Raw genomic sequence first — 16,161 nt, forward strand, 5'->3', positions numbered from 1 at the left:
CTGGAGTATGTAACAGCATAGTGTGCACTAGAATAAAGTGTACTCGAATAGGATATTCCTATCTTGCCAATCCTGGTAGGATAGTAAAATGGTTATGTAAAAAGTAATGTGCAGGATTTCATGCACCAGAATGAAGCACACTTAAAAAAAAACAAAAAAAAAACAGCCTACATTATTAAGGCATACATTATTACATTATTACACACACACACACACACACACACACACACACACACACACACACACACACACACACACAGAGGACAGGAAGTATGCCCCATTCCACTCTCTCCTCCATCTGTCTCCACGGAAACAAAGACATGCTTGTGTGTGTACGTGTCTCTACTGCACAGATGTTTCTGCTTGTGTGTGTGTGTGTGTGTGTGTCAAAAAAAATAGATCTTTATAGAATCTATATAGAATGTTGTATATTTTAATCAGGCCTTCATTTAATAATTTTATTTTTTATTTGAATTCACATATAAATCAATAATGAAGTACTAACATTCAGAATTAGACTGGTTTATTGTCTACAGGTGGTTTACATGTCAAACTGGTTTATTGTGAGTTATATAAATTTATTTGTGATTTTTATGTAGGAGTTCATTGTGTTTGAATCTGAAACTCATTTACATCTACAACTTCTTTGCTGTGTATAACTATAACAATGTTATTGAAACTGGTTTGTTGTTTATAACGGGTATAGATCTAAAACTGGTTTACTGAGTATAACAAGTTTAGATCTGAAACTGGTTTATTGGGTATAAGGAGTTTAGATCTAAACTTAACATAAACCAGTTTTAAAACTGAAACTGGTTTATCAAGTATAACAAGATTAGATACAAGACTGGTTCACTGTGTATAATGAGTTTAGATCTGAAACTGGTTTACTTTGTATAATGTTTATATCTGAAACTGGTTTATTGTGCATAATGAGTTTAGATCTGAAACTGGTTTATTGTGCATAATGAGTTTAGATCTGAAACTGGTTTTCTGTGTATAACATTTATATCTGAAACTGGTTCATTATCTATAAGCTGCTTCAATCTAAAAGTGATTTATCGTGAATAATATGTTCATGTTCTCATGTTCTAATTCTGGTTTATTATATATAACATGTTTAATCGTGTACAACAAGTTTAGGTCTGTAACTGGTTTATTGTGTATAAGGAGTTTAGATCTGAAACTAGTTTGTAGAGTAAATTTAGATCTATGTCTGTTTTGCCGATTTTAATTAATTTAGATTTAAGACTTAATTTGTATAAGTTTATATCTGAATCTGGTTTACTATGTACATATCTGAAACAGGTTTCTTGTGTATAACAAGTTTAGATTTGAAACTTGTTTGTTGTGTATATTGAATTTAGATCTAAGTCTGGCTTAATGTTTTTAATGAATATAGAGCTGAATCCTTTTTACTGTGTATAACAAGTTTAGATCAGAAACTGGTTTATTCTGTATAATGAATGTATCGTTTTATTGTGAATAGCAAGTTCAGATTTGAAACTGGTTTACGGTATATAGATCTGAAACAGGTTTGTTGTGTATAACAAGTTTAGATCTGAAACTGGATTATTGTGTATATATCTGAAACTGGTTTACTGTATATAACAATTTGAGATAGGAAACTGGTTTATTTGTGCATAACATGTTTAGACCTTAAACTGGTCTATTGTGCATAATAAATTTAGATCAGAAACTGATCATTTATAATAAGCATATATAAGAGACTGGTTACAGTGTATAATGAGTTTAGAACTGAAACTAGTTTACTGAGTATAAGGAGTTCAGATATTAAACTGATTTACTGTATACAAGGATAGATATATACATTAAACTGGTTTATTTTATAGAACAGGTTTATACCAAGTGTTTAACGTTGATATCTGAAACAGGTTTTTGTGTATAAGTTGTTTAAGTGCATCTGAACCTGGTTTATTTTTTATTACAAGTTTACATCTGAAACTGGTATATTCTGTATATATGTGAAACTGGTTTAATTTGTACTGTGTAATGTTAAGATTCGAAACTGGTTTATATTTATATCGTTTACTGTGTATAAAGCGTTTAGATATAAAAACTGGTTTAACTGTGTACAAGAATTTTAGATCTGAAACTGGTTTACTTTGTTTAACAAGTTTACATCCAAAACTGGCTTATAATGCATTTAAAACTAAAACTGATTTATTGTGTATAACCAGTTTAGATTAGAAACCAGTTTATTGTGTCCAGGTTTACATCCAAAACTGGTTTATAATGATTTTCCTGGTTTATTCAAAACTAGAAAAACAAAAGTCAGACCTGTTACTGGTTTATCTGAAAGGCATTTGTTGTTTCTTCAGCCTTGGTTTTCTGGTTTATCACTGGTTTGTGGGTAAGACATTATGAGTAAGGATTAGCTGTTTTTGCCTGTACATACAATATACAATTTAATTTGTTGTTCACACCTAAAGCTGATTTGTTGCACGTAATAAATAACAAAAAAAAAACGTTTCAGGTATAAATCACTTCCTACACATATACACCCTGTTAGACCTGAAACACTACTTTTGTGTATTGGAGTGATTTATACCCAAAACTTGCCCTTCCTAAAAGTGCTTTATTGTATGTATGGGACTGTGGTACAGGATTTAAGTGTATATTCAAAGTGTTTATTTGGGTGATTCTAGTAATCATTGCCGGGACACCAAGCAGGGGTCAAAACACCGGTTGGTAAAACACTGAGGGGCAATCCATAATCAAAAGCCAGACAGACATGCCAGGGTCAACACCAGAGGAAGGTAAACACAAGGGACTAGGAACAAAAACTAGACCGAGGAAAAAACCACATCTTAAAAATTCATATGAATACGCAAGGCATCGCAACCGCACAAGAAAACACTGAGGGTATGTATACACAAACTAAACACGGGGAACAAACAACAGGTGGAAACGATCAGCGAGGGAACCAAAGAAGTTTTGACCATATAAGGAAAGTGGCAAGCAAACAGGGACAGAAGACGCAGGGTGTGTGGGGGAGGGGGGTCAGCGGGGACAGAATCAAGGTAGACGTAACTCTGTATATAAGCAGTTTATATGTAGTTTATATTCAAAACAGCTCAACGGTTAAGGCTCTGGGTTACTGACCAGAAGGTTGAGGGTTCAAGCCCCAGCACTACCAAACTGCCACTGTTGGGCCCTTGAGCAAGGCCCTTACCCCCTATCTGCTCCAGGGGCAGAGCCTGCGCTCTGACCCCAGCTTCCTAACAAGCTGGGATATGCAAAAAAAATAAATAAATAAATTTCACTGTGCGGTAATGTATATGTGACAAAGAAAGACTGCTTAATGCACAAAATTGGTTTATTGTAATATGTTTAAATACTGTCTTTAGATCTGTCTATCTAAAAATATCTTTACTGTACCAACAATTACACAAGTTCATTTAATTTGTTTACGTGGAGCGTCCGCCATGCGCGAGCTGTATGTTGTTATAGAAACGCATTAGAACAAGTGCATTAATATAAACCTGTGATTTGCCTCACAGATACTATCGCAGTATTAGTGTACACAGTACTGCTGCTATAGAAAATGAAACCTTTTGACCAATCAGAATCAAGAATTTATATGATATAAGTGGTTTATAAATACAAGCGATTATACTTGAGGCTGTTGAAACTACATCGGGTTTGTTTTAAGAGTGTTGTGTGTAAGAATTTTGTATGTGGAAATGATTTGGTGAACTGGTTTGATAACAAACAGGTTCAAATCTGAACCTGTTCAAATACGAACTGGTTCATTGTTCTACATGTGGAAATGGTTTATTGTGTTATAAGAGATTTGCTTGTGAAACCTTTTGTTGTGTTTACGGGGCTTTTTATGTGAAGTGATCAAAATATATGAACCTGATTGTGTGTAAGCGATTTATTGTGTATAATTGACATCAGAGAAAGTTTCTGTAAGTTTGTTGTACCATTTTTAAAACCCTTTAAGCAGATTTTTGTGTAATCAGTGTGTAATCAAGTTGCAGTTTATAAGAATTTCCAATTGCAATGAACACTATTTAAGAAACTAGTTTGTCGTGTGTTAACTTTTTATACATGAAACTGGTTTAAAAACTGGTGTATAGTGTGTGACATTACAGCTATAGTGTGTGAGATTATACCTATAGTGTGTGTTATACTGTGTGAACGCATACCTGCTCCTTTCTACAGCCAGAGCATCGATCTCGTCAAAGAAAACAATGGAGGGAGCCACGGCCCGCGCTTTCCGGAAAACCTAAACATCAAAAACATAAACCGGATTAAACAGCACTCACCAAAACACTCACTCACACACTCAGACACAGACACACACACACACACACAATCCACTGACCTCCCTCACGGCTCGCTCAGACTCGCCGACGTATTTACTTAGTAACTCAGGACCCTGAAACACAAGAAGAAAAAAAACACTGTGAAGTGTGTGTGTGTGTGTGTGTGTGTGTGTGTGTGTGTGTGAGAGAGAGAGAGAGAGAGAGGGAGAGATGTCAGCTCTGTCTCTCTGTCCCCTTCTTGCTGTCTCTCTCTCCAACTCATTTCCTGTCCTGCTCTCCTGCTTTTCAACACACCTCACTTCACGCACTTCAGATAAAGACACACAGTCTCCACACACACACACACACACACACACACACACACACACACACACACACACACACAAACACACCTCTCAACTCCCACGTCAAGCATGTCTCCTCTGTCTCGCATCTTTGAGCACACACAGACAAGACACTTTACTTAGACAGAGAGACAGACACACACACACACACACACACATACACAGCTGACTCTCAGTCTCCAGCCTCTCTTCAGCCTTAAGCACTTGAGCCCTAGCCTCTAAGCACTTATCTGGTTTAGCTTTTATTTACTACACATCCTAATGGGAAGCGGTCAGAAGGAAATCTGAATGGTTATACATCCATCCAATTCCTGTGTTTGTAAAATCTTCTTAAGACGACTGACGAGATGACATCATTCAAGACTGACAACCAATCACACAGTCCCGGATGGACTAGAAGACCCTCGCTAGGTTACCACGGCACCAGGGCTAAAGCTGTACGTTTCCATAGCTACATACTGTTTATAATTGCTGTAACTGATGATATGGTGATGTTCTCTGTGATAAGACATTTATTTAGCATTTGGAAGACGCCTGTGTCAGCACTTTGTAAAAGTCAGTGGTGAAAAACGTAACTTTAAAGTTTTCCAACACAGGAAAGTGTTTTCATCCCCATTAATCACATGATCTCTTAAGCCACACCACAACTATTACCCATTGTACAAATGACATGGGAGATGCCAAGCTAAACACGCACACACACACACACACACACACAGAGGCTCATTTCCTGTTTGCTACTGTTCACCTTGGAACTCTTTCATCACACACAGTGAACCAGCCCCTCTCTCTCTCTCTCTCACACACACACACACACACACACACACACACACACACACACACACAGATTGCTGATCAATCTTCCTCACTCAGGCCCTGACAACACTGTGGGAGGCCATCGGAAGTATCGGCTGTGCGTGTGTGTTTGTGATGAATGAGAATGACAAACACAAGGTCACGAAGGTCAAAGGAGTGCGACTGAACTGCTGTCAATCGTATCGGGCAGGAAGGAGAGACCGAGAGGATGAAAGACAGAGAAAGACAATCTGTCCATCTCTCTCTGACTTTAAACACATGCTGTGTCCTAAATCACACCATATTCCCTACTTAGGGTCTCTCTGTGGTGTTTGAAAGAAGGTGAAATATAAATGTGTATCAAACCCATGAGCACATGCATAACGAATAGTGTGTGGTTTGGAAAACATCCATGGAGGCGTGGCCTCTGGGGCCATCAGTGACATTAAATGAGGCGTGGCCTCTGTGATCTGTCTCTGTCAGTCCCAATAAAGGAGGTGAAGTTATGTACCTGTCAATCTCAGTAAAGGAGGTGTGGCCTATGTGACTGACAGTTTTAGTAAATGAGGCAAACTGTGTTCAAGTCTCAGTAAGGGAGGCGTGGCCTCTGTGTACTGTGCCAGTCCCAGTGAAGGAGGTGTGGCTTCTGTGTATTGTGTTTGAGTCTCAGTAAGGGAGGCGTGGCCTCTGTGAACAGTGCGTCAGTCCCAGTAAAGGAGGTGTGGCTTCTGTGTATTGTGTTTGAGTCTCAGTAAGGGAGGTGTGGCCTCTGTGTTCTGTGCCAGTCCCAGTAAAGGAGGTGTGGCTTCTGTGTATTTTGTTTGAGTCTCAGTAAGGGAGGTGTGGCCTCTGTGAACAGTGCCAGTCCCAGTGAAGGAGGTGTGGTTTCTGTGTACTGTGCCAGTCCCAGTGAAGGAGGTGTGGCTTCTGTGTACTGTGCCAGTCCCAGTGAAGGAGGTGTGGCTTCTGTGTACTGTGCCAGTCCCAGTGAAGGAGGTGTGGTTTCTGTGTACTGTGCCAGTCCCAGTGAAGGAGGTGTGGTTTCTGTGTACTGTGCCAGTCCCAGTGAAGGAGGTGTGGTTTCTGTGTACTGTGCCAGTCCCAGTGAAGGAGGTGTGGCTTCTGTGTACTGTGCCAGTCCCAGTGAAGGAGGTGTGGCTTCTGTGTACTGTGCCAGTCCCAGTGAAGGAGGTGTGGTTTCTGTGTACTGTGCCAGTCCCAGTGAAGGAGGTGTGGTTTCTGTGTACTGTGCCAGTCCCAGTGAAGGAGGTGTGGTTTCTGTGTACTGTGCCAGTCCCAGTGAAGGAGGTGTGGCTTCTGTGTACTGTGCCAACAGAAACGCTGACTACACGTACACACACCTACACAAATACTTTACCTTGATGGCGATGAAGTTGAGTTTGCTCTCGTTAGCAAGCGCTTTTGCAATCATGGTCTTGGAGCATCCAGGTGGTCCGTACAGCAGCACACCTTTCGGGGGCGTTACGGCGAGCCGAGAGAATGCCTCGGCATGCTTCAACGGCCACTCGACAGCCTGCTTCAGCTTTAGCTTCACATCCTCCATCCCTCCTACATCACTCCAACACACCTACACACACACACACACACACACACACACACACAGAGCATTGCTATGAAAGCAGAAAACCCCTCCATTTTTCTACTCACTTCAGATCTGCAGGCAAACAGGGACCCATGGGCCAAATCCGGTTCACTTAACAAGATTATTAGGCTTGCCAATTATGCAATAGACTTTCCCTTTTAAGCTTCACGTTCAAAAGCTGCATGCGAAATTGCATTGATTTCTCCATCCATTTTCAATTTATTAAAACCCAATAACTTTTAAAAGGAAAAAAAAAACACAACTCTATTTCCTCAAAATAACAAATAGCAGATTTTGACGTCGGGAGATTTATAGATGGAATTTGCTTAGCCTTCTAGCTACACTCGTCAACTGTTAGCAAGGCACTTAACTATTTATTTAGCCAAGATGAAAACCGTAAAACTGCTGAGTACACTGAGCAATCATGTTCACGTTCCGGGAACTACTCTGACACAACTCGTGTTTTGTGACCTGGCGCTTTATCATGGTGGAAGTAGCCGTTATAAGAGGAAATTTTGGCCATAAAGGGATGCACGTGGTCAGCAGAACTACTCGGGTAGACTGTGGCATTCAAATGATGCTTGATTGGTGTTAAGGAGCACAAAGTGTGCCAAGAAAACATTCCCCACACCATTACACAACCACCACCAGCCTATACTGTATGGGGCCATGGATTGGAAAGTGGGTCCATGGATTCAGGACGGCAAATTCAGAGTCTAGAAATCTGCAGAAATTGAGATTCATCAGACCAGGGAATGTTTTTCCAGTCTTCAACTGTCCTGATATGGTGCCTCAGATTCCTCTTCTCGGCTGACAGGAGTGAAACTGATGAGCTCTTCTACTTCTACACCCCAAGTTTTAACATGTTGTGCGATTTGAGGTGCTTTTCTGCTCACAACAGGTGTGAAGAGTGGTAGTGTTTCATTTGGTTTTTTTTTTAAACCTGTATCTGCATGATTTAAGCATTCAGCTGTTATCACCCGATTGGCTGATTAGATAACTGCAGGTGTACAGGTGTTCCTAATAATGTGACTCACGAGTGTGTATTTATGCTTTCTTAAATCTGAGGGGTCAAACTCTATTATTGGATGAAAAACTCAATTTTGGTGCAAACCCAATTTTCTGGCATTTTTTTAAAAACGTTTTCCTGAATTCAGCTGCTGCGACGTCTGATGGGTTTTCCCAGACCGCCTCACACACACATTAATCAGATTGGACAGATAATTAAATCACATCATCCTAAGGATAAAAGTTTCCATTTTTAAAACGAAAAAAAAAGCATACTTTGGACATCAAACATGTCTTGCCTTACAGACTACAGTCAGGAAACATCATGTAAATTTCACACACACACACACACACACACACACACACACACACACACACACACACACACACACACACACAGAATTGCTGGGGATCCTTCAGGACCAAACTGAGAGACCATTACATATACAATTTTGCTAGCGCACATGGTGTTTCTCTCTCTCTCTCTCTCTCTCTCTCTCTCTCTCCCCATCTTTCTCACACACACACACACACACACACACACACACACAGAGGAAGTTTCTTATATAAAGATGAGAAATGAATGTCGAAGCTCATCTGGATCTGATCAGCACTGCTGGAACTCATCAGCCTTCCTCTCTCTCTATCCTTCACTTCTCTCTCTCTCTCTCATTCCCATTTTCTTTCATTCCTCTTCTTTCCCTTTCTATCCTCACCATCCCCTCTTTCACCTCTCTACCTGTCGCTCTCCTCTTTTTATTTATGCATTTCTCTTATTCCTTTGCTCTCCATCCCGTTTTTCTTTCCTGGTCTAGCCCCCAATATCTGTCTTTCCTTTATCATTTATTTCCTCTTCCTCGATCCCTCGTTTTCTCACTCTGTTTATTTCATCATTCTCGATCTTCCTCTGTCCTTTGCTTTCTCCACTGCTGATTTCCTTGCGTCTCTCTCTTCCTCAACACTATCTTCTCTCCAATTCTTTCCCTATCTTATGCTCCCATTTTGTTATCCATCCATGTTCCTATGTCTGTCTGTCCCTCCCTTCTCTCTCTCTCTCTCTCTCTCTCTCTCTCTCTCTCTCTGTTTGTTTGCATGTGTTATGCTGATCTCGGTCCAAAGCAGGAAGCAAAGCTGCACTGCTCCGGGCGACACATCGCCACGACAACCTGATTCCAATTAGTGGCAGGATGATGCGAGAGCCTCTTCCTGTATGGTTACACACACACACACACACACACACACACACACACACACACACACACACACACACACAGAGAGACCACACGGCAGGATGCTTGTGTGTTGTACACATAAAATCCCCCACCAAAACACATCCCTTCTTCCAGTCTCCATTCAGCATACAAGGCCCTGGCGTCTGCGTGTGTGTGTGTGTCCTGCCTTCTCTCTGCAGGTGTGAGGTGTAAAATGTCCATAAATAGAGACAGAGACACACCCACACACACACACACACACACACACAGTTCACTTCATCACTTGTACTTGTACAACTTATTCACTCATTTTTTTCATTCATTCATTCATTCATTCATTCATTCACTCACTCATTCACTCGTTCATTCACTCATTCACTCATTCATTCATTCACTCGTTCATGTGGTTTGTACATTCAGTGACTTGTTCATACTTTTACTCACACACACTCATTCACTCATGCATTCATGTGTTCACTCGTTCCCTAAATCATTAACAGGTTCATAAATTCACTCATTAATTTGTTCCTTTACTCTCTCTCTCTCTCTCTCTCTCTCTCTCTCTCGCTCTTAACTCTCTCTCCTTTATTAATTCATTCATATGTTCACTCACTCAGTTGTTCCTTACATCATGTTTTGTTCATACTTTCGCCCATTCACTCTTTTGCATTCATTCCATTGGTGATTCACACATTCACTCATTCTTGCTTTCAAAATGTTCACTAATTTGCACCTCAGTTCCTTCACTCATTCATTTCCACATCTTTATTCACATTTACTCATTCTCTCACTCATTTCCACATGAATTCCTTTACTTATTCATTCATATGTTCACTTACTCATTCATATCTTCATTTGGCTCTTAGTACTTTCACCATTCATTCTTTTGCACTCGTTCACCATCCTTTAATTGGGCATTCATACGTTCACTCATGCTGTGTTCATGCTGGATGTTCGCTCTGTAATTTGCAAATTAACCCCTTCCCAAATTGGTATCTTCCCTCTTTCACTTCATTGTTCATCTTTACTCATTCATTTTATATGTTCACTCCTTTACATATTCATTCACAGACTCCCTTAATCGTTCAAATATTCACTTATTTCTTTGTACTTTCACCCGTTCATTTTTTTGCATACGATAATACATTCATTCACTCATTCATTTATAGTTACTCCTTCACTTATTCATAGGCTCATTTAATCATTCAAAAATTCACTTGTTTCTTCATACTTTCACCCACTCATTCCTTTGCACTAATTCACTCATTCACACTCGTTATCCGTGCATTCATACGTTCACTCCTTCATTCCTGGGTTCATACTGTATGTTCGCTTGTTCATTTGTAAATAAACTTCTCCACTTCTCCATTCGTGTAGTCCCTTCTTCACTTCTGTATTCACACATTTACTCATTCACTCATTCATTTCGATGTTCACTTCATTTATATTCGTTTATAGACTTAATTAATCATTCAAAAAGAAACTTGTTTCTTCATAATTTCACCTATTCACTCTTTTGTATTCATTAATAATAATTTGTTCATTCTTCAGTTCATACTTCTACTCATTCATTTGTATATTCACTCATTCACTTCTTCGTTTGTGTGTTCTCTCGTTATTTTATTTAGTCATATCTTCATTCCCTCACTCACTCACATTCATGCATTCATACTTTCACTCATTCAGTCATTTGTTCTTACATTTCACTCATTCCTCACCACATTCACTCATTCATTCATTCATTCCTATTTTCACTCATTTCTTAATGGTTCATACACTGTTGTCCCTGTCTTCACTTATATATTCCTTTATGTTCACTTCTCCATTTGTATTTTCACTCATTCACTTCATTCATATGTTCACTCCTCACCATCATTCCATCACATGCTCACTTATTCACTCAATCGTTCATACATTCACTCGTTCATTTGCATTTTCACTCATTTACACAGTTCTTTATGGTTCACAGTATATTTCACTGATGGTCTGTTTTTACTTATTCATTCACACTTTCACCCACTAATAATCAGTTCACTCATTCATTCATTCATTCATTCATTCATTCATCTCACCTTCGGCACATCGATGGCCACTTCTCTCATGGCGCTGGGTTTAACTTGAGTCATGGCCAGTCGGAGGTCAGAGGTCGTGACCTTCACTCTGTCCATCAGGTCATTGTCAGAGATGCCTGGAGTGGAGGAGAGCACTCTTCTCAACGCATGGAGCCCTGAAGAGAGGGAAAAAAAACGATAATGTACCACACACATACACACACACACACACACACACACACACACCACACACACACACACACAAAGATTTGGAATTAAAAGAGCCATAGTTCCCTTTGCTTCGCTATTGGATTTGTATTTTATTCAAATGAAATGCCATGTGTGTGACTGAACAAATAAATCCATCCATCCATGTCTCCTTTCACCGCAGGCCATCCGTACACGAACGCATTTCTCTTTCGCGTGCACATTCCCAAAACACTTGCTATAATCCTGCCCATTCAGGCCAATCCATCAACACCTTTCCTCCTGCTCACACTACTTCTTTCATCGAGACAGAGGTGAAAAGAGTGCATGTTTAAGAGATGGACAGAAAGAAGTAAAGAAAGACTGAGGCAAGTACACACACACACACACACACACACACACACGTTCCTAACAACAAAAGGAAATGTGAACACGCACTCATCAGTTAAACCCAATACTGTTTCCATCCTGTCTTCTCTTTATCCACTTTCACACCTCAGATGAGATGAGATGCTTCTTAAAGTTACTTCCATGTGCACAGATTTAAAATTAATCACAAAAGCGAGCGACGGGAAATCTGACAGGGAGAAGACAGAAAAGCGAGAACGCATAATTGTGAGACTGACATTCTAGGAAAAGGAAGATGAGGACAAAAATTATCACTACAAAGCTGCAAGCAAAGAGATTCAAAAGCAAAAAAAAAAAATAATGCTAATGCTGAAAACTATACTGAAACATAATCGGAAGTAATGCTACAGGATGGAAAGATGAAAATGGGCTAATAAAAAGCTATGGCAAAGAGAAATCTGAAAGAATGCCAATCTAAAAGTTGCTGCTAAGGATAAAGCTGAAAAAATTCTGAATTAAAACGAAAGAGATCAAAATCTTATAAAAATACAAAAGACCTATAAATAAATCTTTATAAAGTTAAAAAAAAAAAGTACACCAAGTTACGATAAAGAAAAGGTGCTGGATATAACCCCGAAAAAAAAAAAAAAAAAAAAAAAACAGAAAAAAAAAATCATTAAAATAGTTCTAAAGATAAAGATCCAAATGTTTTGAAATAAATGTAGTTTAAAAATAATGCAGAATATAAAGTTGAAAGGTTCTGAAAGATGTTCTAACAAATAATAATGCTTTATTACTGTTAACCTGCACTCACGGCCCTATAAGGACACCGCTTGTCTTCTATCAAGTCTTTTTTTTTTTTCACCTTATACACACACACACACACACACACACACACACACACACAGCCGCGAGGCTTCCTTTCGTGCTGCTGGCTGGAATTGCAGGAGGATTTATGATTAGACAGTATTACATCCTGTTTACATAAAACACAGATTCCTAAAGCACAGACACTCGCGGTCCGAGCCAAGAAGGTCAGTTTGTTCTGGAGAGGAACCCTGAGGGACACTGAGCCTCTCTCCTACGTGCTCTTTTTTTCTCCCTCTGTCTCTCTATCCACTTATTCACATTTTCTGTCTCTGTACATGAATACAGAGGCCTGACTGGACCTGAATCAGTGTATGTGTGTACTAGCACCAGTTTGAACTGAATTTTTGGGAAACACATTTTTGGGAATTTGGGAAAACACTTCTCTTACACATATATATGTTAAAAATGCTCAAGCATAAAGCTTATGATTCCAAACATGAGTCATAAGTGTTGTATCCCAGCCTTATGGGGTCAAGACACCCACAAAACACCCTAAAACATAATAAGTCCAAACATGAAACATTCAAAAATCAGATTTAAGGTATCTAAAAACTCCCAGAACCCAAGAGTGAAACAATCAACAACAAAAAAAACAACAAAAAAGGTCTCCAACAACCACAAAGGTCCAGAAAACCTGATTTCCGTAAGTCCAAATCCACAAAACAACCAGAACTCCTGGGGTAAGAGGTCAGATACAGTCAGAATCAAAAATATAAGGGATCCAAACACCTATAAAACATACACAAACACAGAGTTAGCAAACAAAACCCCCCAAAATACTTACAAAATAAGCAGTGAGTGTCTACACAACTTAGGAACCCAGACCAAACACTCACATAACCTCAAATACATAGAAAGCTGAGAAAACCCCAGACTTCAAAACACCCCAAAAACCCAGAACCCCAGTCTTAAGTGACCCAAAACCTTCAAAACAGCCCAAAATCACAAATAACCCCAAGCAGAAACTCCCACCAACTTCAGAGATCCAAACACCAATAAACTGCTCACTGCCCCAGACTTGAAACGGTACAGACACCACAAAACAACCCAAAACCCAAACCTTTAATCTTGATGGAACAACCACCCATAAAACACCCAAACACCATGGATAATACCATAGATAATAACACCCAGAATATCAAACTAAAAGGTCCAAACCACCTAAAGGTCCAAACATTCAAAAGCTACTCAGAATCTGTGATTTAACCATGCCAAGCACCTTCCATAAACCAAAAAGCTCAAACTGAAGGGTTCAAACACCCCAAAAAGCCCAGAACCCCAATCTGAAGGACTCAACTTCAAATCACCCAAATATGAAGAATAACCACCATTCAAGTGGACTAAATACTCAAAAGCCACACACTTACAGGGTCCAAATACACAAAAACAGCACCTTCTAAACACGTAAATCCCAGAACTAGGAGGTCCAAACCCCAATAAACTGCCCAAAGTCTCAGATGTGAGGGGTCCAAACACCATAAATACAAACTCAAACCCCAGTCTTGAGGCACCTAACCCCTACAACACACCCAAAGATCATTCATATCTAAAGAACCCAAACACCCAAAGAAGACACCTAGAACGTCAAACACTATTAATCAACATAAAACCCTAGACTTCCTAGACTTCAGGGGATATTAACAGCAGCAATCCACCAAAGGCCAAAGTTCAAACACAGAAACATCTCAGAGTCCTGGAGTTAAGGGGTCCAAGCACCTACGAATCTCCCAAACCCAAAACAACCCAGACACTCACAAAGCACCACGATTTACAGCACTTTAATGTAGGCATTTGGATCCGATTTAAACTCTACAAATGGACTAATATGTGTGAAAACTCTCTAAGAGGTTCGATCAGGTGTAAAAACCCCCAAAACCCAGAAATAGGGATTTGAACCACGCAAAGCCAACCAAATGTCAGAAGTAGCGATACAAATATCTACAACACAATGAGAAACCCACACACAAGTAATTCATGAATCAATAATGGGATTTTTGGGCCCTGGAAAAAAAAAATAATTAAATTAATTAATTAAATAAATAATTTTTTTTTTTTTTTTTTTTTAAAAACACCCATGATATGCCTAGAAATTGAAGATTTGTTGGTCTACCTAACCACAACACTCAGAACCCAAAAAAACAAGAACCTCATTGAACAGCTGATGATGTCATTAACTGGACCACTATACCACTGATAATATACTCAACAGTAAAGTAATAACAGAGAGAGAGAGCGAGAGAGAGAGAGAGAGAGAGAGAAAGAGAGAGAGAAACACTTCCCCACTCCCTTGGGCTATTCCTCATTTTATTCATTTGGTTAAGAAAAACATCCGATGCTGTAGTCGTGTGGCGTGTGTGCCAGAGAGAGAGAGATACACACACTAATGTAAACCAAATGTGGATTCCTGTCCTCTATTCATATCTCTCTCTCTCTCTCTCTCTCTCTCTCCTGCATGGCTGAGGTGCAGCTGCATCCTAAATGACGCTGGACACCGGGCCTCAATTCCAAGAAGCGAAGACGAACATTTGCAAAACATCCCACTCGGCCAAATTAGGGCCAACACTGCACTCTTTCATACTGATAGGAAATGAGAGAGGAGGGGAAAGGAGGGGGGGAAAGAAAGATGTATGGTTGGCATTAGAGGCATGGATCCAATTAGGCAGGTTTAAAAATAGAGTCGGGGGGAAAAAAAAGGGCCTTCATATAGAAGAGTCATGAAGTTCTCACCTGGTCTGTTCATCGCACATACACACAGGTAAAGAGTGTGGGGAGGATTCTAACTATAATTATATTATTATTGATTATATCATAGTATTATCAATTATTATTATTATTGTATAGAATCTTGAAGTTGAGGTTAGGACAGGTAAGAGTATGAAAAACAAACAGAAAGAAAGCGAGAAAGAATGAAAGATTGGGTATGAATTAAACAGAAAAAAAGACAGAAAGAAAGAAAAGAAAGAATATGACTAACAAACCAAAAGAAAAAAAGAAATTATGAAGACTGTGAGAGAGTATGAAACAGAAAGAAAGAAAGAAAGAAAGAATGAAGACTATGAGAGTATGAAACAGAAAGAAAGAAAGAAAGAAAAAATTATGAAGACTGTGAGAGAGTATGAAACAGAAAGAAAGAAAGAAAAAAGAAAGAAAGAAATTATGAAGACTGTGAGAGAGTATGAAACAAAGAAAGAAAAAGAAGATTGAAAGAAAGAAAGAAAGAAAGAAAGAGACTGTAACAAACCAAAACAAAGAAAGAAAGAAAGAAAGAAAAAATTATGAAGACTATGAGAGAGTATGAAACAGAAAGAAAGAAAGAAAGATAGATAGATAGATAGATAGATAGATAGGTAGAAAGAAAGAAAATGATTATGAAGACTATGAGTATGAAACAGAAAGAAAGAAAGAAATTATGAAGAGAGAGTATGAAAC

General features: G+C 39.1%; 1 protein-coding gene across 3 annotated transcripts in view; it reads right to left on the reverse strand.

The window, feature by feature from the left end:
- Positions 1-16,161, reverse strand: part of spata5 (spermatogenesis associated 5) — a 95,415-nt gene that overhangs the window by 68,318 nt on the left and 10,936 nt on the right. For all 3 annotated transcript variants that reach the window (XM_034309907.2, XM_034309908.2, XM_034309905.2), the window contains exons 10-13: positions 11,329-11,483; positions 6,813-7,022; positions 4,355-4,408; positions 4,176-4,255 (exon numbers count right to left, since the gene is read on the reverse strand). In XM_034309907.2, coding sequence (XP_034165798.2) covers positions 4,176-4,255; positions 4,355-4,408; positions 6,813-7,022; positions 11,329-11,483 — 499 coding nt within the window. The remainder of the gene's footprint in view (positions 1-4,175; positions 4,256-4,354; positions 4,409-6,812; positions 7,023-11,328; positions 11,484-16,161) is intronic.

Source organism: Pangasianodon hypophthalmus, chromosome 13 (assembly GCF_027358585.1).
Source record: "Pangasianodon hypophthalmus isolate fPanHyp1 chromosome 13, fPanHyp1.pri, whole genome shotgun sequence".
NCBI lineage: Eukaryota > Metazoa > Chordata > Actinopteri > Siluriformes > Pangasiidae > Pangasianodon > Pangasianodon hypophthalmus.